This window comes from Melozone crissalis, unplaced genomic scaffold (assembly GCF_028551555.1).
Source record: "Melozone crissalis strain CALT ecotype California unplaced genomic scaffold, PUWL_Pcris_2 ptg000053l_1, whole genome shotgun sequence".
NCBI lineage: Eukaryota > Metazoa > Chordata > Aves > Passeriformes > Passerellidae > Melozone > Melozone crissalis.
The window spans coordinates 2,452,982-2,478,569 of record NW_026535831.1 but is presented as its reverse complement, the minus strand read 5'-3'; the positions used below and the strand labels follow the sequence as shown (position 1 = coordinate 2,478,569).

Genomic DNA, 25,588 nt, shown 5'->3' with positions numbered 1-25,588 from the left:
TCCCCAGTGTGGGAAGAGCTTCAAGACCAGCTATGAAGTGACTGCCCACCAGCGGAGCCACATGGGGGAACAGCCCTACAGGTGTGGGGAGTGTGGGAAGAGCTTCAGGACGAGCTCCCACCTGACTGCCCACCAGCACATCCACAGCGGGGAGAGGCCCTACGAGTGTCCCCAGTGTGGGAAGAACTTCTCCAAGAGGTCAGCCTTGACCCAGCACCAACACAGCCAGCACTGAGAGAAGCTGTGGGAGTGCCCCCAGGGCAGGAAGAGCTTTGTGTGCTACTCCAGCTCCACAGCTCCATCCCTCATTGGAGGATAAGCACTGGATGATCCCCAGTGACCCCAGTGGGCAGAGCCCTGGTGACCTCTGGTGCCAGTGATCTGTGTTAGGAAGAGACCTGGCTGGCTCCTGGCTCCCCATGAGCACCTGGACACATCCACAGACCAGCATCAGAAATCCATTGTGGAGAGCTATTGCCCTGATTTTTTAAGATTTTCTAAGCCTTCTGATGTTTACATTCTTGTAGCAAACTTTCTCACACACTTCCTGTAAATAACTTATTGTTTTGCATTCTTTGGTGGAGGAGGAGAAATTTGATGGACTGTTGGTTTGTCCAGAGTAATTGGAGAGGTGGGACTTTCACCCTCTGATCGATCCACTGTCACTTTTGGAAAACTATAAATGTTGGAGTCAGAAAATAAACTTTCCTTTTTTCACCTTGACAACAGTGGTATGTGCGCTCGTGTTGTTTTGTGTCCTATAGTGACATCGAGCAGATTTGTTGACTTCTGACCCCAGAAAAATCTCACTTTTTGCGTCTTTTGGTGGCATCAAGTAACACTGGATGGCCTTGGAGGTCTTCTCCAACATAAATCCATCATTTTAATTCTCTCTGCCCCACAGGCATCTTCCACAACCAAATCAGGTTAGATTGGGGCAAAACCCATGATTTTGGAGACAGTGGGGTAGAAACCCCTCCAAAAAAGGTTCTTCCCACCCACCCAAGCATGTGGATGCTCTTCTGGCAGGGACACATAAATCCTTTTGTTTTGGCCTTCAAACACAAAGGTTTTTCTGTTCATCCCTTTGAAACCCCTGAAATTGGGGTAAAAATCAAGACATTGAACTAAGGCTTGGATGGGCATGTGTGGGGACACAGCCTTGGGTGGGGACCTGGGTTGGAAATGGCCATGGACAGGGACAGGGGGGGACACAGCCATGGATGGGGACATGGGAGGACATGAACATGGATGGGGACATGAACTGGGACAGCATCAGTGCCACCACAGTGCCACCAGCACCTTTATCTCAGCCATGGCGCTGCCTGATGCAGTTCCTGCCACCACGTCCTCCCTGCCACCATTTTGGTGTCCCAACCGAATGTCACCCCCCAGCAGGGCAGGATGGGAGCTTGTTCAGCTGGTGACAAGGGGTCCAGGAGTGAGTGACAGCCACCAGGGTGTCCCAGGGCCACCGCGCTCAGGGGACCCCAATCGCCCCTGGGGACAGGGCAAGGGTCAGTGTCACCCACAGGGGCCATGCGGGGCCATGCTGGTGTCACTGGAGGCGTCCTGGTGGCAGCATCCCCATAGGTGTGGTGACATTGTCCCCTGGTGCATGTCCTGCTGGTGTCATGTCCGTTACATGTTGGTGACCCAAGTTACATCATCCTTGTTCTCCTCCCCAGTTCTAGAATGTTCCCCTGTTGGAGAGTTTTTCAAGAATGGCTTGAAGAAAAAGGCCATGAGACATATAATTGAGAGAAAAGTAGAAGGGAAAAGTAAAGCAGTTCCTAACAGTTCTCAGCCTTCTGATTTCTATAAACAATTTGACTCTCTTTATAAACAATAAAGTTCTCAGGCTGTCTTCCCATAACAAGAAGAACACCATCTCTGGGAAAAGCTGGCACCCTGAGAACTGATGAAGAAGTTTTGGGAACACTGGTTCTGTTTTTAATAAACAATTGTAGGTATTCTAAAACAAGAGGAGTGGTTAGAAGTTTCTCTGTTAGCCTATCATGAAATTGGATTACAGAATATGCATGAAGTTCGTTAACTTTGTTATTTAAGGTGATTGATTGATCAATAAAATTGGAGTTCGATGCATTAAAGGATGGTCGTCTCCCCCTCATCTCCAACAAATGGTTGACCCCTGGACGTGATACCGAACCACGATCGAACGCTCTCGGGGATAACGAAAACCACGGGGAGGTGAGGACTTGTCCAGGTTCCGAGGAGCAGCTGCGGAACAGCAATAAGCACGAAAACAAAGCGGACGAAGTCCGCCGATGCATGCCGGCCCCAAGCGACCGTAACAGACGGGTCTTGGCTGGTAAGTGCGGCCGACGCCGGAGGTGCTGCAGAGCGCGCTCATTTATATAGGTATGGACCGGCAAGCTGCATAGAACTTTTTATTACTTTCTTGCAAAAAAGACAAATTAAGGGAATGAATTGGCAAAAGGAATTAACAGGACTTTGGACTTACGGCTATGATAAAGGGATTTTCCGTAAGGTTTACGACTTAACAGCATGGCGTGAATTCGGTGATTTATTGTCAGAGGCTGCTTTAGAGAGTGATAAAACTGCCAAGAAGCTAAGCAAGCCATGGCGAGTGATGTATGGTGCGCTGTGTTACTATCTCTCTGAGTGCAAAACAGCAGCCGCAGCTCATGGCGCTTGCGGTGCTGTGCTACTCCGAACCCGGCACAGGCGCGCCGCCACGGTGAGCAGTCGCGGCGAGCGACCGCCTGAATTGCTGCGGAGGCAGCGGCGGGGAGAGCGGAGCCGCCGCGCGGAAGGAGCCGCCGCCGCGGGAGCCGCGCCGGGAGCGACCGAAGCGCGCCGCGGGGGGAGCGACCGAAGAAGCCGGCGCCGCGGGAGCCGAGCGCCGCGGGGGGAGCGAAGGAGCCGCGCCACCGCGGGGGGAGCCACGCGTGCAGCGGTGCCTGCAGCAGTCAGCCGGCAAACAGTGAGTAAACAAAGAGCCCAGCGCGAGGGGGGAGTTTTTGCCCGCTCCGACACGAGCGCCGGGGGACCGGAGCGCTTTTTCAAGCGGGAGCGTTTCTCCCTCCGCCCCGTAGCCAGCAAAAGCTACAGTTTAAGATCTAACAGCCGTAATAACTGTGACTCTTGTCAACAAAAGAAAAGATTCCTATTGCAATTAAAAGATTAGTGAAACTAAACAAGCGACACCAAGGACTATTGCTGTCAGGATGTTTTTCACCTAAGTTAGTAAAGATCTTTTGTTCTCCCCAGCACAGACTGTAAAGCAGAAATCGGCGTAAATGAATGCAGGAGTCAAATTTCGGCCGATTTGGCTCGGCATTGGTTATGCTGTCTTGGAAACACCTGTATTACCAGAGACTTTGAACATCAGAAGCCCGGATGGCTGGGCCGGTGGAACATTAGACTCTAAAGCTGTGTTTTGAAAAATTTAAAAATGTTGAGATGTGTTGGATGGATTGTATGAGTGAGATGTTGTGAGTGTGTTTTTTGGTATAAATGCTGCAGCAAAAAACGTGAGAAAAGTTGTTTTAGTTGAGTGTTTTGGAATCGGGCCCGTGGGTGAGTTATAGTGAATGCCATATATTATTTCTATAGTAAGTTTTATCTGTTATTAAGTAGTTTAAGTTAAGTTATCAATTAAGTGCCATTAAATGTTAAGGTTAAGTTTGTTGAGCTTGTTTTCGGTTGGGTTCGAGGTCTTCTAAGTTTAAATTATATATAGGTTTGAGTTGTGTGGGATTTGAAGAAAATTAATTTTTGTTAAGTATTATTAAGTAAGTTAAGTTAGATTCTGTTAAGTTTGAAGTAGATTTAAGTGATTTTACATGATTTGCAAATAAGTCTGTTAAGTTAAATATTTTAAGTGCTTTAAATGCATACTACTTTCCACCACTCCAAATTAACAAAGGACTGAGAATCACCCAGTTGATGCCATTTGAGCCAAGTGACTAAAGGATTACTAACTGAAAACTGACTTTGAACATTTCTGAGAAACCCATGTAAGGACAGAAAGGAGCATTTTCAGGCTTGTTCACCTCCTCTCCAGGTTTGCATGAATGAAAACAGTTAACAGCTTTCTTTTCGTAGTCCAATTACCACCTGTCCTGCAATGCCTGATAAGGCCATAACACGCCGTTGCCGGACGACGAGGGAACTGATTGACATTATTGAATCATTATCATCTTTCCATATAAGAGGACCGGCAAAAGAGAACTGTTTTGAATATCACAGCCTAAATTGTGCTGCTTGGGTTGCACTGTGTTGTGGGGGTTGTGATCAGTTGTTACTTTTTCATTTATGGTGCAACACCTGTAATTATAGGCATATCTGGGAACATAATTGGGAGCAGGCACTATGGAATGATACAGAGCTAAACACTGCCTCAGCTTTAGACCTTTATGAATCTCATGAGCAGAAAATCTTGGCTTATTATCGATGGGAGGTACAGTGTATTTTGAAAAAGGTTAAAGATCAAAGTGCTTCATATATAGCCTCAATAAGGTGTAGAAAACTGGTGCCTTTAACACAACATTCTGTTGTAGGTCCTATAAGAGGAGATCCCAATTAAGCATTAGATAACTGCATTAGAAGGTTACAAAGGTGTGGTTTTCAGGTGTCAGGAACAGTAAGGTTGAAAACTGATATGAAAAGGAAGGTCAATACAAAAACAGAAAAATGAGGTTCACTTTTGTTATATTGCTCAGTATAGTAGTAGCTGAAGAATTAAAGGTAGCACATTTTAGTCAACCTAGAGATAATGTATGGATAACACTTGCTAGACAGATTAATCAGTCATTGCTTTGTCTCAGCCTTGGAGGAGTTACAGCTTTGATTACTCTAATTTTCAAAGGATGAGTCAGCATAAACAGACATAAGCTACTCTGGATTCATCTCTAAGCCCGGAAATAGTGTCCAAACAACTTTATAACCAGTGTAAAGGCTCTAGTATCATGACACCTAAGAAATTACCCACAGGAATATTTCTAATTTGTGGAGATAGAGCCTGGAATGGAATACCAGCCCAAGCGCAGGGTGGATCTTGTTATTTAAGCAAGTTATCATTGTTCCACCTCTGAGCACTGGTTCTGATCCTTCTCCACAGGATCACATTTCTGACACTGAGTGTCCTGTTTATCCTCAGGCCTTTGGTGCAGCTGAGCCCTGGCAGAGCGGGGTCTGCACTTCTCTTGACATCTGGTAATGCCTCCTCCACAAGAGTTTCTATGAGGAAAAACTTCACCATTATCTTACCTTGTTGCATTCAAAAGATGGTTAGTAGGATGATAGAGAAAACCTGGCAAGCTAACCTCTTTTCTCTCAAAGAAAGGAAAACGGGGGAAATGTTGGAGAGTTTTTCAAGAATGGCTTGAAGAAAAAGGCCATGAGACATATAATTGAGAGAAAAGTAGAAGGGAAAAGTAAAGCAGTTCCTAACAGTTCTCAGCCTTCTGATTTCTATAAACAATTAGACTCTCTTTATAAACAATAAAGTTCTCACGCTGTCTTCCCATAACAAGAAGAACACCGTCTCTGGGAAAAGCTGGCACCCTGAGAACTGATGAAGAAGTTTTGGGAACACTGGTTCTGTTTTTAATAAACAATTGTAGGTATTCTAAAACAAGAGGAGTGGTTAGAAGTTTCTCTGTTAGCCTATCATGAAATTGGATTACAGAATATGCATGAAGTTCATTAACTTTGTTATTTAAGGTGATTGATTGATCAATAAAATTGGAGTTCGATGCATTAAAGGATGGTCGTCTCCCCTTCATCTCCAACATTCCCCACTCCCACTTTCCTATTGGTTCCCGTTCCCTGCAGCTCCTCCCCTGAATCCCAGTTGGTTGTTGCCCTTTTGTCCCGCCTTTGCACCGCCCTTGTTCCCTCTGCCCATTGGCCTCAGACCCAAAGTGTGGTGATGTTTGCAGGGGCCCCAGGATGAGGGAAAAGATGAGAATCTTGACTCCGTGTTTCAGAAGGCTGATTTATTATTTTATAATATATTAAAAGAAAATGATATATTGAAACTATACTCAAAGAATAGAAGAGAGGATTTCATCAGAAGGCCAGCAAGGAATAGAAAGGAATGATAACAAAAGCTCGTGACTCTCAGAGAGTCCAAGCCAGCTGACTGTGATTGGCCATTAATTAGAAACAACCAACATGGACCAATCAAAGATGCACCCCTTGCATTCCACAGCAGCAGATAATGATTGTTTTTCTTTTCCTCTGAGGCTTCTCAGCTTCTCAGGAGAAAACTCCTGGCAAAGGGATTTTTCACAAAATACCATGGCAACACCAAAGCTCCACCTCCCTTGTCCCATATAAAACCCTGGGCCCTGCTTTGTTCTTGGTTCTTGGTGCCTGGAGCCCTTGGGTGTGCTGGCCCATAAAGCACCACTGGAACTCCCAGCATGGATCCCCTCCCGCCTGTTTTCCCCTGAGCTGCAATCGCCACAGGCCTGGTGCTCGCTGGGCCATCCCTGCCCTAGAGGAGACGCTCTGGGGAAGGCAGTGCCTGGGGCTGGGATGGGCTCTGGGCACTACTTTGGGCTGGGGAGACTGAACTTCCTTCCCAGGGGCTTCTCTGGGGCAGGGCTTGGGTTTGGCCTGGAAACAGAGGGAAGGTTCCAGGAGGTTTTTGTTCCTACCCAGAGCCAAGGCCTTTCCTGTTCCTCATCCTGCCCTGGCAGCGAGGGGCTGGGGGAGCAGCAGAAAGGGGCAGAGACACAGCTGGGACAGGGACCCTGACTCAAGCCCAGGGCATTCCCAGAGCGTGTGGAAGAAGGATCAGTCTGGAAAGAGGGGGAAGGAGCAGAAAGGGGGGATGCTGGCAGTGATGGCATTTGTGTCCCCAGGTCACCATTGCCTGGGGTGGAGCCCTGCTCACCTGGGCATGGACGAACACCCACCTGCCTGTGGGAAGCCGGGAATGAATTCCTGGCTTTACTTCCTTGCACAGCTTTTCCTTCCCCCATGGACGTGTCTGTGTCTGAGCCCAGGAGTTTGGGCCCTTTGTCTCTTTCACTCCCTGGATTCTCCCCCATGGGTGCTCCAGGGAACTGGGCCTGAAGCCAGAGAGAGAGACAGGAGAGATGGAGCCATGCACTGCTGCCATGGCCACAAGCAGGGCACCCTCATCCATTAAGGAAAACAGGCACAGAAAGGGGCAGATGTGATTTTACACCCTTCCCTGCTGTTTGCATTTCCTGCAAGCTTTCTGCAGTGTTGCTGGCAATATTTTTGTACTTTTTCAGGTGATTGACACAGCACCTCACAGGACACACTCACAGGATCAGGAGAATTATGTGATATACCATGGATTCATGTCCCTAAAAAATACCAAGGCTCTAATTGATTAGTTACTGTTTGAGTCTAGAAGCGGGCAGTACAAACTTCTCATTTTTCACTTTCAGGTGCTCATGAAGAAAGCACAGCATATTCTTCCAGGTCTTTGCACAATATTTGTTAGCTACATACAATAATAAATCTCATTTACATCACTGCTCAACAGCTCAACATAAGGAACCCAAACTACTGGCCTATCCCTAAGACTACACAAAAATAATAAAACAAATATGTTTTGCTTCCCACTTCAGCTGCATTTGGGATTTTTGATTTTTCATGATATTTTAAGATGTACTTGTAGTTTTCTTGTTATGTCTAGGCTCTGAAGTAGGGTTTGTCATTGTTGTGAAACCAAGATTAATCAAGGATTAATACAGAAATAGATGTTCTAAACTATCCTTGTACTTGTGCTGGTCCCTAGGAAGGCCCGGTGGGTGATTTCTGTCTGTGTTCAAATATGTAAAGCAACAACAAATAGTCCCACACTTTATATTTCAGATAAACAATTTAATGGCATCTTCACATTGTCTTCACAATCTTGTAACATGCATATTTTACTCCTTATGAAGCTGAAATCTTTTTAAATACAAGTAATTCTACTGAAATTGTAGAAGTTTCAAAACCATTTTAACATACTGAAAATAAAACAATCTAAAAGACTGGTCGAACAGCCATTAAAATGCAGGAAAAAGCAAGAGGACTTCAGTAAAAGAACATTCATTTAACAGCTACATTTTCTCCACTAAGTATTTATGTGTTAAGAGAAACAGAGTAAATGTAAAAGAACAGAAGTTATTTAAAACTAGAATTTCTAATGCTAGAAACAGCTTTGAAACAACTTTCTATGTAGTTCTATTTATTTCCAAATTTAAAACTGGCCAATTTTTTTCCCAACATTTTGAAGCACAAGGGAGGAAAGGTGGAAAAAGCTCTGCAGGGGTTGCAGTTATGGATCTCTAAAGTTTATTTGTGTAAAGGAATGAACATAGTATTAAACACACTGAGTATGACAGAAAAATGCAACAAAGCACTAACTCTGAGAGAAAAACAGCCCTGCAAGCAATGCCAGGGCACTGGATATTTCTGCATTTTAAGCAAAGAGCTTTACAGCATCTATAATTTTCCTTTTCCTGTCCATTTTGGAGAGTGCAGTCCAGCCCGCCTCGCGCATTCTCCTCATGGTTTTGAGTTTCAGAGCAGAGCCTGGAGATTTCACGCTGCATGGAGCTGGGCTCTAGGAAGGAAAATAAAGCCATCTTTTCGTTTCTGTAAACAATCTGATTAACTGCTTGGTTTAATCTTAGGAAAGGCTAACATACCTTTTTTGGTGCTGTGGAATGTAATTGTGAAGCTTGTGGATAATCTTTGTACAAATTTTTAAACATTTCTTCTTCTGAGACTATGCTCTATTAAATTAAAAGTTAAAAGTTAAATTGAAAGTTACTTAGTCACACTATATTAAAAATACTTTTTCTTTCCCCCTAAGGATATTAAACTATGAAAAAAAAAGTTAAGATGTCATTATGAGGCTTAACAGTTCCATAAAAAGAATGTTAATTATGTACATACAACTACAGTTCCAGAAAGAACCAATAAATTAAAAATATACATAAATATTGGCTTGAATGTGGAAGCCCAAACTCTTTATTTCCATTCTCAGCCCCAGCAGTGAGCACAAAGAGCTGCTCAGCACATGATTTGTTCTCTGACTCTTACCAGGAGGTCAGTGTGCTCAGAGCTGTCTGACTGAGTGTCCAGCTGCACAAGCACTTTCTGCTTTTTCCTGCTGCTCTGCTCTGCAGGCAGGTTTGTGCTTCTTCCACTCTGCATTTTATCCCTTGGAGGAGTCTTTATAACACATGTCTGGGAAAGAAAATGTTTTTCTTTTTAGATTATATTTTATGGGGTAAGTATGGAATCTAAAGCCAAACTCAGGACCCAGTTTACAGTCTGAGTGTCCAAGAATTCACCTGAGAGAAATGGTGGAACTCTGATCTTTCCATCCAAACATGGAGCAAAGACCCAAACAAAGTGGGGTGGGGTATAAATATCATTTTTTATACTATTTTTGTTGCCAAATGAGGAGAATGAAGGGGAAGCTATGGAAGAGCTGAGTTTCATGGCACATTGTATTTAAGTTCTCCATGCTTATCTGCAGAAATTTAGGTTATTCTGAACTGTAGCCACTCCATTGGACTCTATCAAACATCAAAGAAAATGGGAACAAACAAAACTGCAGGAAAAGGCTTCCAGAGAAAGACTGATAGCTATATCAAGATTGGTGTTACTTAAAATAGTTTTTTCATTAGAAGTTAAACTGAGAAGCATTGAATGGTCCAGTGCAACCTTTTTTTTGACAGATAACATCAAAATGGTGCTGGATTCCATTGTTCCAATGTGAAAACCACAAGTGAACTCCTTACAGGAAGAAGGGTGAGTTCTGCAGTCAGGACTACTTTGATACTTTGACCATTTTTACAGCTATATCAGCTTTTTTCTCTTCTATAGAGGAAAAGTGCCTTTACAAATGGACACTTTTAAGACTATGTAAAACAATTCTAGAGACATAAAATATCAACAACTGAGCAAGAAAAATTACACACTGGGAGCCCTCCCAGAAACTGCTGTCTAATATCTCCATGGAATGGTGTGACCCTTTAAAATCCCTTCTTATCCCATGGGAAAAAAAAAATCATCGAAAGAGAAGTAAGAAATACAGGCAGAAAAATGCAACAAGAAAAATTCACTGTTAGGAGTTACAAAACTTCAATGTTGGACTGCCCAAGGGGCTTCCTGTTCTGAAGAACACATTTTTTTTATTTTTACTTTTATTTTTTTAATTTTAGGAATATAATTTGGAGACTTTTTATTTTTTACATTAATAGATTCACTGTATAGATCTAAACAAGGTTTAGGAGTACCAGGAACATAAGTTTGTATTTTCTATAATTTAAAAAGTTTGAAGTCAAAAGCATTCCAATGTCTTTTGTTGAATGCAAATAAATTGTCATGGCATTTCAATTGATTCTACACATATCAACACTCCCAAATTCTAAAAGCAATTAAAAAGTTCAAGTTACCTTGTGTTTCTTTTCACTTTCAGAAATCATACTGCCAGAGTGCTCTTTTACGAGATTCTCCTACAAAAGAGTTATGTGACAGCAAGGAAATATTTATTTGATTTCAGTTGTTAAAAATGTTCTTGGTGTAATGACAGAGCACAGTCTATAATCACAGACTGCTACAAAGTTCACACAAAAATATGACCAGATGTAGTACAACCCCAGCATTCAAAAGTCACTGAAAAAACCCCAGCAGTTTAGGGAACTTTTTTGCTTTAGCCAGTTAAAATTACCAAAAATAAAGGAGAGTTTTGTTTTGTTGTTTATTTATATATAATCTATAATCACAGACTGTTACAAAGTTCACACAAATAGATGACCAGATTTAGCACAACCCCAGCATTCCAAAGTCACTATTTTTCTGTTCAGTTTCATTTCTAATCCAGCTCTTCCCACAGCACAAGCCCAGGCCACACCTCTCACCCCCACTGCTCAGTGAATAAAAAACTCCACCTTTTCTTCCATTTCTGCTTTCAGTTGTTCCTTAAGGGAGGACAGTTCCTTTTTCAAACACGACAGCTCATTTTCCTACAAACCATTAAATAAAGGACAGGGTTAACTATGCACAGCCCAGAAAAAGGAAAACAGTCCCAAGTGAGACAGGGACTAATTAACAGGGACACTCATTAGGTACACAAGATAATTCTATTTGCTTTTCAGCCCTATACTTGAAGCTTTGCTTTAGCTTGTTTAAAAAAGACTGAAGCACTGTTAGAAACAGGTATTTGATCAGAAGTGTTCAAGGTAATAGCTTAAAACCCTTGGGAGAACAGGAGTGAGAGGGCACAATCTAAATATTTAAAACATAAGTTTCCTATTCAAAGTGGGGAGTCAGAACATGACCCACTAGCTGGAGGAGCAGACACAAGCACACTGCTACTCCAATTTCTTTTTAGAAACATTTGGAGTTTTTAGTGCCCAGAATAAGATCTGGTGCAGCAGGTTGGGTGGGACTGCTACTGGTAAAAATTCAAACCACACTGGAAAAGTTCCCAGAGAACTGTCTCTGGTGGGAAAGACCCCAGAGCACAGCAGGAAAAGAAACTCTCGAAGCAAACTGAAAAAAGATCTTTAGAAGTCACACACTGACTGAAGATCACATCTTTTGTCTCTCTGTGCTGTGGGTGGGCAAGAGGCAGGGATTGGGAAAAAAAGTGTTTTAAAGGTTTATTTTAATTCTCATTACTCACTTTTAATTCTATTAATAATAATTTTTGATACTATTTAAGTTCGAATCTGCTTTACCCTCAAAGTGTTTTTCTCCTAATCTTTATCTCAACTCAGTCCCTGAATTTTTCTTTCCCCTCCACTGCTCAACTACAGCAGAGAAAAATGAGTGAATGCTTTTTTGTGTGCGCCTGGCACTTAGCCAGTATAAAACCACTCCACAAGGACATCAGCCCCTTCACTGAATTATTGACCATTGCAAAGTGCTCCTTACCAGTGCCCTTTCTGATGATATCTGCTTTTGCTGTTTCATTTTGTATACTTTTAACTCTGCATCTTTTTCTTCAACCAATTTATCATATTCATTCTGTGGTAAAAAAACCAAACCAACAACAAACTCAAAACATGTGACTAAATGTTACAATTATGGAGTTATCCAGTCTTAAAACATCATTTTTTCAAACCAGGCTCTTAGGATTCAGAAAGAAAAGATTCATTGATGCTTCTGCACAAACTGTAAAACAGAAAATGCTCAATTCAAGTATTATTTTGTGGACTGGCAGAGAGTGCTTTATTTCTGTGCAGCAATATGTGCTCAGCACTAAGAGCCAGCTGTGCCATCTTTATTACTGTATCTGCTAAAGATATTGCAAAATGAGGAATAGAAAGGTAAACTAAAATGTGTCAGGCTAAACTGCTGACAGTCACTAGGTAACCTCTGAGAAAGAGGCCAAACTGATACTGAAAAATATTGCATTCAGATGGTATCAAAGGAAGCCTGAATTGAAAAAAAATCTAGAAATCCCAGAAGTTTAGATGACTGGAATTATCTGCCCATAGGAATCTTTTCAAAATCTTCAAATGAATTTGATTTTAGATGATGCAAAGTCCAGCATGTGTTCAGCTTCCTTTTCTGAGACTCAGGCCTGTTTCTGCTTTTGAAAGGTCATTAACGTGGTGTCACAAGTTATAAACATGGTATTGACATGGTATCACACATTGCAAACCACAGCAAGCAGGAAAATCTCTGACCTTGTGCTTTTCCATCAGTGCCATCATCTCAGTTATCTTGTGCTGACATCTGGCATCAGTTTCTCTCTGTATCATTGCAGTTTCATCACAAAGCAACCTCATCTTTTCTACCTGTCAGTAATAAATTGCATTTCATTCATCAACATAACAATATATTTTTTAAAAAATCTTAATTTCTTCTTCCCCCTGTGGGTACAAAGTTTGCAGTCCCACTTGGCCTTTATTTGCTTTTAAGATCCCTTTCAAATGCCTCATCTTTTCTGCAGATTGTTTACATGGGCAAGATCAAAGGTACAGCCATGGCAGGCAAGCTCACTGCAAACCAAAAGGCCATTTCAAGCACTCCGCCCTAACATTTCTTAGCATTGCCATCAAAAAATGTGTGGGCAGAAAAATACTAATGTGGGAGAAGTTATAATCTAATTTAACTGGGCTGACTTTATACCAAGGGTGGAATTTCTTTGAACTATATCTTGAAAGAAAGAATTTTTAATTGAGTTCTCATTTTCAAAGACATATTCAAATACTTCAACCTAAGCACCTAATGTACTAAAGCTTTGTTCACAGGGATTCACAACAAGTTCCATTTATGTTAATAAGACTGAAATATGAGCAAGGACTCTGGCCAATAAATCTTCATAAAAACATTTTAAATTAAAAAAAATAAATTGCAGTAAAAATTAACACCTCTCACCTCTTCACGAAGTTTATTTTCATTTACTTTTCTTGTTTCTATGTCTTTTTTATAGATGTCAACTTCTTCCTTATGTTGCTTGTTCATATTTTCCATCTCTAACTGCAATTTATTCACCTTTGGAGAATGCAGAATTGCTGCTGTTATTTGTTTAGTAATTACTATGTTGATGATTTTTTCTTACCTCTTATTTTTGAGCACAAACACTGTTACTTTTCAGGTATGATTCAAGTGTTTCCTATTTAAAAGTTCAGGTTTTTTTTTTTTAATAAAGAGTTGAACTTTGGCTTGAAGTGAGTTAGAAAATACTCAAAGGAACAATGGCAACAGCACAATGGGGAAGACTGCCCTAAGCAGTCACCCTAAATGCTTTGAATGCCTCAGGAAAAAATAAACACAGATGTTTGTTTCTTCTCTCTTGTAAATCTGTATCAGATTTTCACAGGTTTTATGGTACATTTTCCTCCCAGCTGTGCATTTTGATTACAGTTTTTCCTTTTAAGTTTATCATATGAATATCCTCAAAAAACTCCACTTTTCTTCAAGTGCAGTACCCAAAGCTGGACACAATATTCCCATCAGAGGGATTGCCACTGCAGAACACATTTAAGGAACAGACTAAAAAGAGTAATATATATATATATATGTGTATATATATGTCTTTTAAATGCTTTTCTGTTACAATGAGGTTGCTGAACCCTGTTCAGTCCACTATCAACAAAAGAAAAAAAAAGTAAGGAACAGATAAGAAACATCATTAATTGCAATTTGAATCCATCTCTTAAATGTCCAATAGTCAGTGCCCAATGATTAAAATGGAAGCATCTTCTAAAAACTATGAGCTCATTCCTGCAAAGTCTGTATCCCAGATCCATAAACCAGCTCAGAATGTATTTAACAAGTATTATAATTACTTACACTGGGACTTAAAACACTCACCTCATCTTCTACATGATGTTATTTAAACCTACCTTCCCTTCATAAGTGTTGCTTTTCTTGCTTTCTGCAGTAATTTTCTTTTTCAGCACCTTATTCTGTTGAAATAAAACAAAACAAGCACTGTATCTTAATAAGTTCATAGAATTATGTCATGGTTTAACTGCATCAAGAAATTCCAGCTTTCATCAGGCAAATAACTCTCTGTTGTGCAACTCAGGTTCCAGAACAATTCTTCAAACAAATGAATGTTCAGCTAATTTCTGTGATAATTACTGTTTCTTCATGACCTTAGGAAAGGCTCCTCCTGAGCAGCAGCAGGGAATAACAAATGAGGAGCAGAATGGGAATTAAAACTAAGATGCTGCTGACAGAAGGTGTGAAGATGTCATGACCAAAAATACAAGTTATTTATTTTTACAGTGAAGTTTATACAATTTGTGCTAGTGCAGAATTCTTTTCTACTAGTGATAACTGAGATACTCATACAAGTACATAAAAAACACTATGCATTAAATGAAAAAGAGTAGAAGTTTATTAAAGATATTATTTTTGTAATTGCTTTTTTTCAAATTAAGGCTCATTTAACAAATCAAGTGATTCCAAAGCTGACTCCCTAGTTTGCTCAGGGTTAGGATAAAAAAGGAGAATTTTTAAATTACATAGGTGTATCTAAAGACATCACAGCAGACACAAACCTGCTGAAAAGGCAACCCAAAGTATAATGTGTTTATGTATTTGTGACATTTAAAATCTCTACACACCTCCTGTTGCAACTCTTCCATGCATTTGGTTTTATTTTCCACCTGTTTCTTCAGATTATTCATCTGAAAGAGATATTTCAGACATGAATTAGTAAGTTCAACAAATGACTCCCTATGTGAGCAATTCCTGTAAATGTTCTCAAATCTGCCCTTGCACCAGTCTGGTTTGTTCCAATGGGACTGAAACACCAGCTGCCATGTCAGAATAATCAGAGTTTTAGCCATAAAGTACCACAAGATGTTAATTAACAGCAGTGAACCAGTTCCTTAGTGGTTATGGAGTTAAGAAAGAAGAAGAAAAAAACCCCCAGCATTTTCACAATTTAAAAAATGCACTTGTATGAAGTTCCCTACATCCATGAAAAAATGAATTTTCCCAATTATTTTCTACAATCTTCAATGGCTTTTCCTTTCTTGAAATTTCATTTTCAGTTCTCTTAACCTGAAATTAAAATTGTAAATATTAGGCTTTTACAATGAAATTTTGAAATCCATTCTAATGTTAAAAACCCCAGGTTGCTTTGAACCAATAGAAAGAAAGTAAAAATGTTTGAATCTATTTAAGCTAAAACTCACAGTACATATAAAAATCTAATCCAGAGCCCATCCATCACTGAGTGGGTATATAAAAACCAGAAAAGCAGGTTCTCTGTTTGCCTGAAAACAAATAAATCTTTAATATTAAACTTCCAGCAAAGAGTGAACATCCCAGTGACTGTGCTTGTCTTTTGAAATACCAGGTCTCACATGGGGACACGCAAGGGCACAGCTGGCAGCAGCTGGGAAAGAAGAAACCTCTGGCAGAGATCACATCCCCCAGGCAGAGCTCTGCAGAAAAAATCCCAACAAAGATTTTACATTGAATGCTGCCCTGCAGGTTCTGTAAGATATTTTCATGACACAGGACATACATTTTCTTCTCTTTCATCCAGTGTGCTTTTCATCTCTTCACCTGTCTTTGCCATTTTCTCCTTCAAAGACTCCAGTTCATTTCTAAGTACCAAATTAACAAACATTAGTAAATATTTACATATTGCCTTTAACTTGTTTTCAGTACTTCTAATAAACCCATATTTTATTTTCTAAAAAGAGCTGCTAATGTTGATGGGAACTTCATAAGCTGCTCAATGAAAATGTTCTTAAAATGCAGCAACAGGCCCAGTAAGTCAATATGTGAACTGTCCATGCTTCTTTTAAGTAGGAGAAGATGTTCCAGGAACCCCAGGAAAATACATCCTGACCTGCACTATTGCAATGCAGCTGTGAAACATGGGAGCTGCCTATTGAACTGGGGATACAGAGAGTAACTCTGATCCAGTTTTGCCTTGTCACATTTCATCCATAACCTTCAACTTCCATTTGAATTTCCTTCACACCTGAGATGTCTAAAGCAAAACAAGACAGCTCTTACTATGGAATACAAAATGATGGCAAACATTGTTCCTGCAGCAATTGGTATTTCTAATCTGAGAAAATTTCTACTTGGCCAACAGCAATTCTGAATAGTTTCTGTTTACCTAGATAATCTAGAAAAACATTAAACAAAAAATCCCAGAAAGCAGCATTTGAACACAACTAACTATTTGAGTCTACTTCCTTTAACAATATCAGTTAATAATATTTGCTTTTACTTGCCTTAGCTGGCTATTTGCCTCTTCTAGATTTTCAACTAACTGCTTTGTATTGTCTTCTTTTTTCTTACTATCCTAAATAAAGACCCATGTGTCAGCAAAGAAATAAAATTCAAAGTGACTTCCTAAAAAATTCAAAGCCATCCAAAGCACACAGACCTGCCTTGTTCACAAGTGTAAATACACTTCCTTTCCAATTCAAACACAAAAAATAGCTCAGGTACTCTACAGACCCAAGTCATGTTGCAGCTCATCATCTAATTTGCAAAACTGAGTCATTTGTCAAACTGAGTATTGTCCTTTCAAGAAAGCTGGAAGTTTACAACTTGCCTCTTGTTGTTCTTGCAGTTTCTTGAGTTCTGCAGCCACAGCATTTTTCTCTTGTGCTGTTTGTTCTTTCTCTAGTGAAAGCTTACTGAGATACACTGTTAGCTGTTCATTCTTTAACCTAATTTAAAACAAATGGCCAAGAGGAATAAGAGGATGCATTTTGAAATCTCATTTTAAATTAAACATACCCATTATCAAGTGTTATTCCATGCTGAAAGAAGTCCAGGAATTATCTACAAATATAAGCTTTGCAGCAGAGTCAGAGAGATGTAAAAAGGTGACAGAAGAAGGAAAGAAAATCAGAGTCAACTTTTATATAAATATAATGGTTAGTGAAGATTATGTATTTTAAAGCAAGATTAACAATGAATTCAGAAACTTTCTCTTCTTGTTAAATAAGTCAGAGAGATATGGAACAACTACATATGCCATAGAATACATATAAATAGAGAAAGTGGAATTTAGAAATGTAAGTATATAAATAATGTCATATATGTGGTTCAAAACTTCCATTAGAAAACAATCACAGTTCATTTCACTGTGGATTAAAGCAACTTCTATATTACACCAAAACTAATGAAACATTCTATTTTCAAAATGGTCATACGCCTCTTGTTCAAGATCTGTTTTCAGAGTCACAAGCTGCTTTAAGTAATCTTGTTCCTTCTCAGCTGTACATGTCAGCTGTGCTTTCAAACCATGGAATTCTTTCTGCAAAATGAAAAGGAAGAGTTTTGAGTTCCCATGTGCAAACTCCAACTGCTGGAGGTTATCAGACATGAACTAAGAGCACAAGGCTTTCAGAAGAACCCAACAACATCCATGCCATGGATTATCCAGATTGCATCTTTCCAATCTCTGCTGGGATCTGGAAGTGGTGTGACAAAGTGAACTGTGACACCAGTGCTGTTCATGTCTGTCCCCTGCTGTGAGTTTCATTACCTGGGCTGCAAAATTCGGGTGGGACCCTGCTCTGGGTGCTGTTTCTTATGTATAAACTTGTATACAAGTTCAATATGTGCAACTTCAGTATTTCTAAAAACATGTTACTGTTGCCCTGCTTCAGACCTCTCTCATTTGGAGAGCATTTTCATTTCTCTCTCCACATTTTTCTCTCTCTGCATATTTTCTACAGTAGCCTCAAGATTCTTCTTCAATCAAAGTCCTCCAATTTGCCCATTTTAGAAAATGAGTGAAACTCAGTTCAGAACACTCAATGCACAGATTATAACAACAAGCAGACACAGTAAAATGCACACCTGATTTCACACTATCTTAACTTGAGTTGATATGGATTCTTGTTAGGCTTGTAAATATAAAATCATAATGAAAATAAACTTCTGTTAAGAGTGTATTTCATATAGCTTTGACTTCTGTGACAGAAAATGGGCCTGTGTCACAGCACAGCAGGGTTCACAGAGGCCAGAGCTAATTACCTTCCTGGAAGGAAGAAAAAATGGGAAAACTTTATATCCAGAGGGAGTGGCATTTGAATGGGCATGAACAAAGAAGAAATAACCAAAAACCTTGAGAAGGAAAACCAAAAGCACAAGAGACAAGAAAAACCAAAAGCATGGGAGACAAGAAAAACAGAGGCAATAAAGAAGTTCTTCAAAGAAAACACTGAAATTGTGTGTGAGAAAGTTTAGTAGAAATGTTAAGGTAGACTAGATGGTGTTTATTTATGGCATTTAAGATACTTACAAAGCAAGAGGAATTTCATATGAAGAGCAAATGCCATGAGATTAATAAAATGAACATTTACCAGAGTTTCTGACAGCTCTTCAAGTTGCACTTCTTTATCACATTTTACTTTAGTCATCTCTTCTACAGCACATGGAATGTAAAATGAATGGAACAGGAATAATTTTTCATTATTAGCAGGCAGTATAAAACATTTACCCTTTTGCAATACCCAGTTCTCAAAACTTGTTGGATTAATTTAAGGAAATGAAAAGCTAATTTATGACTTAATCTAAATGTAGACTTGAAAAGATGATTCAGACATTAGCAAATCTATATCTGAAGAGAAGCTAAATATTTATCTTAAATAAAATTTAGAGCCTATGATGTTTTCCACAATTATAGCTTCAAATAAACCATGGACTGTAAGACTGGAGTATTCTCCAAGTATTGCTGCACCTGCATTGTTCCAGAAAAAATCTGAACTGCTGAAGGTATCAGATGGATATGCTGAGAAAGGAAACCAGCTGTTAATAACTTCCAGATGGTTTCTGTGTGCACAGTCACAATTCTGGTATTTTTTACAAGTTCTCAACAGCAAGGCAGAGCTCTTACTCTGGGGACTAAGGAGCACATCCCTAGAAACCACAGGATATCAAATTGATGATATTTAAAAACAACCCCTGCCAGCATCATTGCACTTCCAGCATGGGGAGGGTCACAGAAACCTCCATGGGAGGTTTTATCTCTGCTGCACAAGTCACTCCTGGCACCTGCAGTGCTGCTGCTCTGAGCTGCAAACCAAAATTACCTCCAGAGGAATTCATGCATGAATGGTCTGACTATTGGAGCTGTGCACAGCACTGCCCTTTGGCTGCTGCCAGCACCAATGACCCCCAAAGAAAAGGGATCAGCTGAGTAAAAATAAATCCAGGCATTCCTGACAGGTACAGGTACTGTAAAATCATTTCCCAACTACTAGAGACAGTACATTTTCAGAAAAAAGCAGAAAACATTTTTATTACTGCCCAGCTCATTTTCTGCCTTTCTACAAGCCTTACCCAGTTCAGCAGATTTATTCTGGAGCTCCAAGGTAAGCAGCTTTGAATCATCTTCAGATTTCTTTAATCTAAGGAAATGGTAAATGAAAAATCCCAAATGTAGAGTACAAAGCACTGGATTTGAAACTTACAGGACAATAAGACAACGTCTTACCACAAGCACTTTAAGAACATTTAACTTTTAACAGGCAGATAATTTATCTGCCTGCAACACACATCAAATTACAGTTTTACAACCTCAGAACAGTAGACATAAAAGTAAACAAATATATATCTACAGAAATCTGTATTTTTTAAAGACAGAATTATGCAAGTTGAAGGGGGCAAAAATTTACTTTTTATACAGTATCAACTATCACAAACAAAAAAAATTACATTAAATTCTCTGCATTTAGACCACTGTGTGAAAAAACCCTCCAAATTTCAGCTTCATTTCCAATTGTTCTTGGTTTTGTCATAGACTGCAACCTGTAAGATCACTCTTGGAATTTCAACTCATTAATTTACCTATTTTGCTCTTCTTGCAGCAAGCTTTTCAAATTGGCAACAGAAGTCTCAAACTCCTCTGTCAGTGCTGCAAGCAAAGCCTTCATTTTTTTACATTCTTCCTCCTGCTCTTCCTTTTCTCCAGTAACCTGAATTAATGTTTTCACTGTAGTCTGGAATTCAGTTTCCAAGTTCTTTTGAGTAACCTTCAAGACATGGTATCATTTCTAAATATGTTTTCCAACAAACAGCTACAGCTGTTTCGTGTCTAAAGTATCCATAATTATTTATGCAAATGCTCATCTAGTCTATTTCTATTATAGAGCTATAAGTAAGGGGTACCTCTGCCTTTTGCAATGAAATTTTAGCCTCTTCCAGCTCTGCCCTCAAATGTTCTTTACTGCCCTGGGATTCCTTTAACATTTCTTCATTATGTACTAAACAAAAAAAAAAGTTTATATTGTTAAAAATAGGATATTTACTAAAAAATGCTGCTAAAAATGGAAAATTACATACATTTAAAGAATGTAACAAAGACCAATGGTACTGACATCATCTACTATAAAATGATAGATAAAATTTGAGTATAGATGGCTTAAAATATTGAAAAGTAAGTTCTGAAAAGTAAGTTTCCTCAGTGACATCTGCCTGACTTTAAATTTGCAAAACTGAAGCAACATATTTTCCCCTTGCAATTTTCAAAAGCTCTCACTGCTTGACTCACCCTAAAAACTGCCCTGCCAGTCCTGCTCCCACATGAGCAGCTCCTGTTCCAAACAAAAATAAGGCCTTCAAGGCCCCAAAATTCTGCTGCCAACCAGCAACAGAATAAGACTATCATGGCCCTGTTTCCTATGCTTCTAATAAACAATTACATATAATAAATAAACAATCATAAACAACTACATTGAAATTCTGTAAACAATTACATTTAAACACAGCAGGCAGAACTCTTACATTTTGCTTCCATTAAGTCAGCAATCTTATTTTGTGACATCTGCAGCTGAGCCTTGATGTCTTTTATGACATCATCTTTTTCATCTCTCTGTATGGTAAGAGCTGAAATCTAGAAAAATGCAAGAAATATCATCATGAAGTCTGGAAAAGGGACAGATAATAATTTTCATTTGTACCCCAGCTATGATAAGCAGACATTTTGCTGTCATTCAAGTTAGATTAGATAGATAGATAGATAGATAGATAGATAGATAGATAATATTTGGCTAGATACAATCTTAGCCAAATATTGATCAAGTCACATTACTCTAAACAAAAAAGTTCTCCAATTCAAAATCAAACCATCAATTCCAGTAGACTAAAGGTACTGAAACATCATTAAACTTAGCAGATTTGACTTAAATGCAGCTTCAGACATTATTTTGTCTTTTTTACTAATACCCAGAAACACTTCTTGGCTCTTGCATTGCCCCTTTAGGCACAAATAAAGCTCTACATCTTAGATGGTAAAATGAGCAAACCTGCTTTTCCTTTTGGCTGACTTCCAGTCTGCATTCTTTCTCAAACTTGTCCACTTTTTCTGCTTCTTCTTTTACTTTGGAGATACAGTAACATCCATAGTTAACATTCTAGCTGAGATATACTCCAAGTTCAATACAACTTCCACTTTAAGATTGCTTGGAATTCTACAGTTCTAGCATTTGTTTCCCAAGAGTAATTCTTGAGGCAATGTTTGATTTTATAATCAAAATACAAACAGAAAAGACCATGTGAAAATGAAACAGGAACATAGCAGGCTATACATACAGAGAGAGAGCATTTAGCTAAAGTTTCTGTAGCTATACACTAGTGGATTCTCATTTAAATAAACAAACTATGTGAAATAAATATTGATCTCTAGACTGTACCTCACAGACAAAACTTCAATTTTGAGTGACTGTTTGAAAAATAAAGTTTCAGATTTGGCCCAGTGGAACAGCAACAGAAGGGGCCAGGCAGTGACCAAAGGCAGCAGGAATAAAAGAAGGGTCCCAGTGTCTCAGTGTGAGCTGCTCACCATTCCAGCACTTCACATCTGCCTGCCCTGACACTGCATGTGTAACACAAGCTATGAAGTACAAAACTGAGCCAGCTGCATAAACTCAATAAACAGAATTCTCACATTTGAAACTCATTTCCAGTCTGTCGTTCTCTGCTTGCACACGAAGCTCTTCAAATGCCACTGTCATTCTCTAAAAACAAAATTTAATACTTGAAGTTCAATATTGGAAACCCTGGAACTTCTCCAGGGGCTGCTGCCCACCTCAACCATTCTGAGGAACCAGCAGGGAGGTGAAACAGAGCCCAAAAAGAAGCCAGAAGTTGTGGCAGTGACCCAGCACTAAGCACACATCACCCAGATCACAGGGATCTACATCCCACACACTGCTGCACCTTCTCCATTGAACGTGTTTGATATAACACAAAAATAATTCTTGAAAAGGGATTGAAAACACAACTTCCTGCATCACACATGACATGATACCCACACATGATGGACACAAACAGTATCCCAACATAAACATGGAACTCAGCTCAGCTCACAGAACTCACATTCCTTTCATCAAGCTTGGTCACTTACTTCTACGTTGCTGTGAAGTTCCTCATACAATTGTATTGTTGCTTCCTTTTCCTGTTCATCTATCAAAGCAAGAACATATGAGAAAGTTTTTCTTTTGAACAAGAATGCCAGCTGCCCAAGTCATAATACTTAATCAGCATAATGAATTAAAAAAGGAATTATCAGCTCCATTGTTATTAAATAAGTCATTATGAAACATGGTGCCAAAAGTTACAATCCAAAAAAATTTAGAATCTAGGGAAAATATGTATTTCATTGAAACACTGAGCAAGCTCAGCTTTTAAATTTCCTTCCCAAGATATTTTTTTCTGTGAAAAGTGTAATTTTGGATCAGCTTATGTGACCATATTAACTATTATAGTATTAATGCTGTTGAATAATAATGTATCAAAACTGTTAGTATTTATAAATTGTAATCTAGGGTTTAGCACTGAATTTCTTCCTATCAGCAGATACCTATAACCACAGATCTGTCATAAAATTGCAACACTCCATGTCCATATTTTCCTTCTTTTCTTTCCCCTTTGTAATTGATAGAAAACAATTAAAAAGAGAACAGTAACAGAAACAGGTATCAAAAAAGAACAGTACATCTATGCACTGTGTTTCTAGAATTAAGTGTATTCCAACTATTCTAGTGTTTCTAGAATTAAGACAAAAAAGAAACAGACACTTCTTAAGTCTCCACGATCAAGTTAGTAAAATTCTAAATTGCATATAAAGTAAAATTCCCAATCAAGAACATGTTTTAAAACCTCAAGAATTTAAACTTCATTAGGTTATCCAACTGTCTTGGCTTGTTCAGTTTCATGAGAAGAATTCCAGTTACTCATTATACCTTGGGGTTCAGACCTTTTTTCCCCACAAATGTGTGATGGCTGAAAACAGGAAATGTCAGCTCTGGAAATCTGTTCCAGAGTGCTGGGAATTTAGAGTAGATTCTACTGCCTAAAAACAGGCATGAAGTGTCACTTCTTATGTCTGAATATATTCCCAGTGTGTGGCTGGGACTGCAAAGCTTCAATGGGCTGAGCAGCCTTGGGGAGCCTTGCCCTGCTCTGCAGTGGCTGCCAGTGCCAGTCGGGGCTGTGGGCACTGCCTCAAACCTGGAGCACTGTTTGGGCACCAAAGAGCTCCCAGGCTGGCAACCTTGCAGCAAACAATTTCACTGCCTTCAAAAGCCTTCTGCATTTAGCATTACAAACCAAAAGTCTGTTAGACCTGGGGCTTCACTTCCAATTTTGTGAGCCACTTAAAATTCACTTCTCATTCTGAGAGCCACATCCAGTCGATCTCAACTGGAGAACTTCTCTGAACAGCACGAGAAATTTCTTCTTCTTGCTTCTGTTTGTGAATTCAGAGCAAGCTAGAAGCACATTTACTCTGATAAATAAAAACTAAAAAAGCATTTACATTTGCTGGTCTTCTCTGTGAAACGAGTGTAGGTTTCCTTGAGCAGATTACACAGATGCCTCGAAGCAGCAGCTCTAAAGGAAGGAAAAATATCATGTTTGCACAGGAGTGCACAGTACTTTGTACACCTAAGGAGTAACAATGGAAATGACCTTCAATATTTAACAGCTACATAAAACTGCCCATGTGAAAACGGATTATTTCCACCACAAAAATATATCCTTGGTTCTATTACTTACTCTTTCAAGAGATCTTTATTTTCACATATCTCATCTTCCAGTTTCAAATGGAGTTTTCCATTTTCAAACTGATTTCATGGGGAACAAATGCAAAAAGACACTGTTATTGAAAAATGTATTAGAAATGCACTTTGATTTCTCAAATCCCTCATGAAAAAGTCATTTAGGGCATCAGTAGACAGAAGTCTGTTTTATCTGGTATTACATGCTGAGTCATCTTTTTCATGAAAGATACAGTAATTAATGAACAATAATTTACCAGCAAATGAGACACTTACAGGTTTATTCTTCATACACACACTCACACAGGACAGGTGCCTGCAACTTCTCAAAATAATCACTTTCTCAAGGCACAAATCAAGCTGCAACAGTCTTTAATATTTAATTGTATCAATAATAGTGTCATACTGAATCAGGAAACACTGAACTTCATCTATTCAATGTACATTATACAATACTGGCCTGCAGTTCTTGAATGGCTTTACTCTGTGCTTCAATAATCTTTCTATTCTCTTGGAGTTTTCTTTCTTTCTGGTTTAGTTCAGTTTCCACAGTCAGTTTCCACTGCTTGATCTTCTCAGCCTCTTTGTAGAGTTTTGAGAACAATTCATTCGTTGTTTCTGGATTCTATTAAAACAGGTTCCACAATTTAATCTCAAATACTATCCAATTTATAGTATATAATATCTAATTAATATTGTTGTAGATAACATATTTCTCTCCTAGAAACATCACAAGAGTAATATTTTTCCACAGATGGTGATATAAGCTTAGATATGATCAGGAGTCCAAGTTTAAATCTTTGTGCATCCTCTATGTATGTATCAAAAGGCATTACAGAGCACACAGGAGAAACAAATACAATGAAATATCCCAAACCCCCTTCAGACATCACCAAATAGATGGGCCTAAAGACATGGATAACTTCAGTCCACCAAAATCAATAAAAGTTTTGCTAGAATTATCAGTGAAGCCAGAATTCCTTCTAGTAGGTTCTTCCCACCATTTCTGTCCTCTCCTTCTGGCAGACACTGCTGAGTTAAGTAAAAGCAGCTTCAGAGACTTTGCCCAAGAGTACCTGTGATATTGCCATGGACACACA

The 25,588-nt window shown here is 39.2% G+C and overlaps 1 protein-coding gene across 1 annotated transcript; it reads right to left on the bottom strand.

The window, feature by feature from the left end:
* Window positions 1-7,871: 7,871 nt before the first annotated feature.
* On the bottom strand, window positions 7,872-24,536 carry LOC128943673 (synaptonemal complex protein 1-like; the record flags this gene model as incomplete). Its single annotated transcript, XM_054286550.1, has 18 exons — window positions 7,872-8,584; window positions 8,670-8,756; window positions 9,067-9,213; window positions 10,431-10,490; window positions 10,926-11,000; window positions 11,914-12,006; window positions 12,672-12,782; window positions 13,366-13,482; window positions 14,337-14,399; window positions 15,066-15,128; window positions 15,977-16,135; window positions 20,641-20,693; window positions 21,214-21,322; window positions 21,735-21,808; window positions 22,376-22,445; window positions 22,835-22,893; window positions 24,248-24,321; window positions 24,487-24,536. Coding segments are annotated over 18 exons (1,608 nt in total), but the record flags the coding sequence as incomplete, so codon positions are not given.
* Window positions 24,537-25,588: the final 1,052 nt, after the last annotated feature.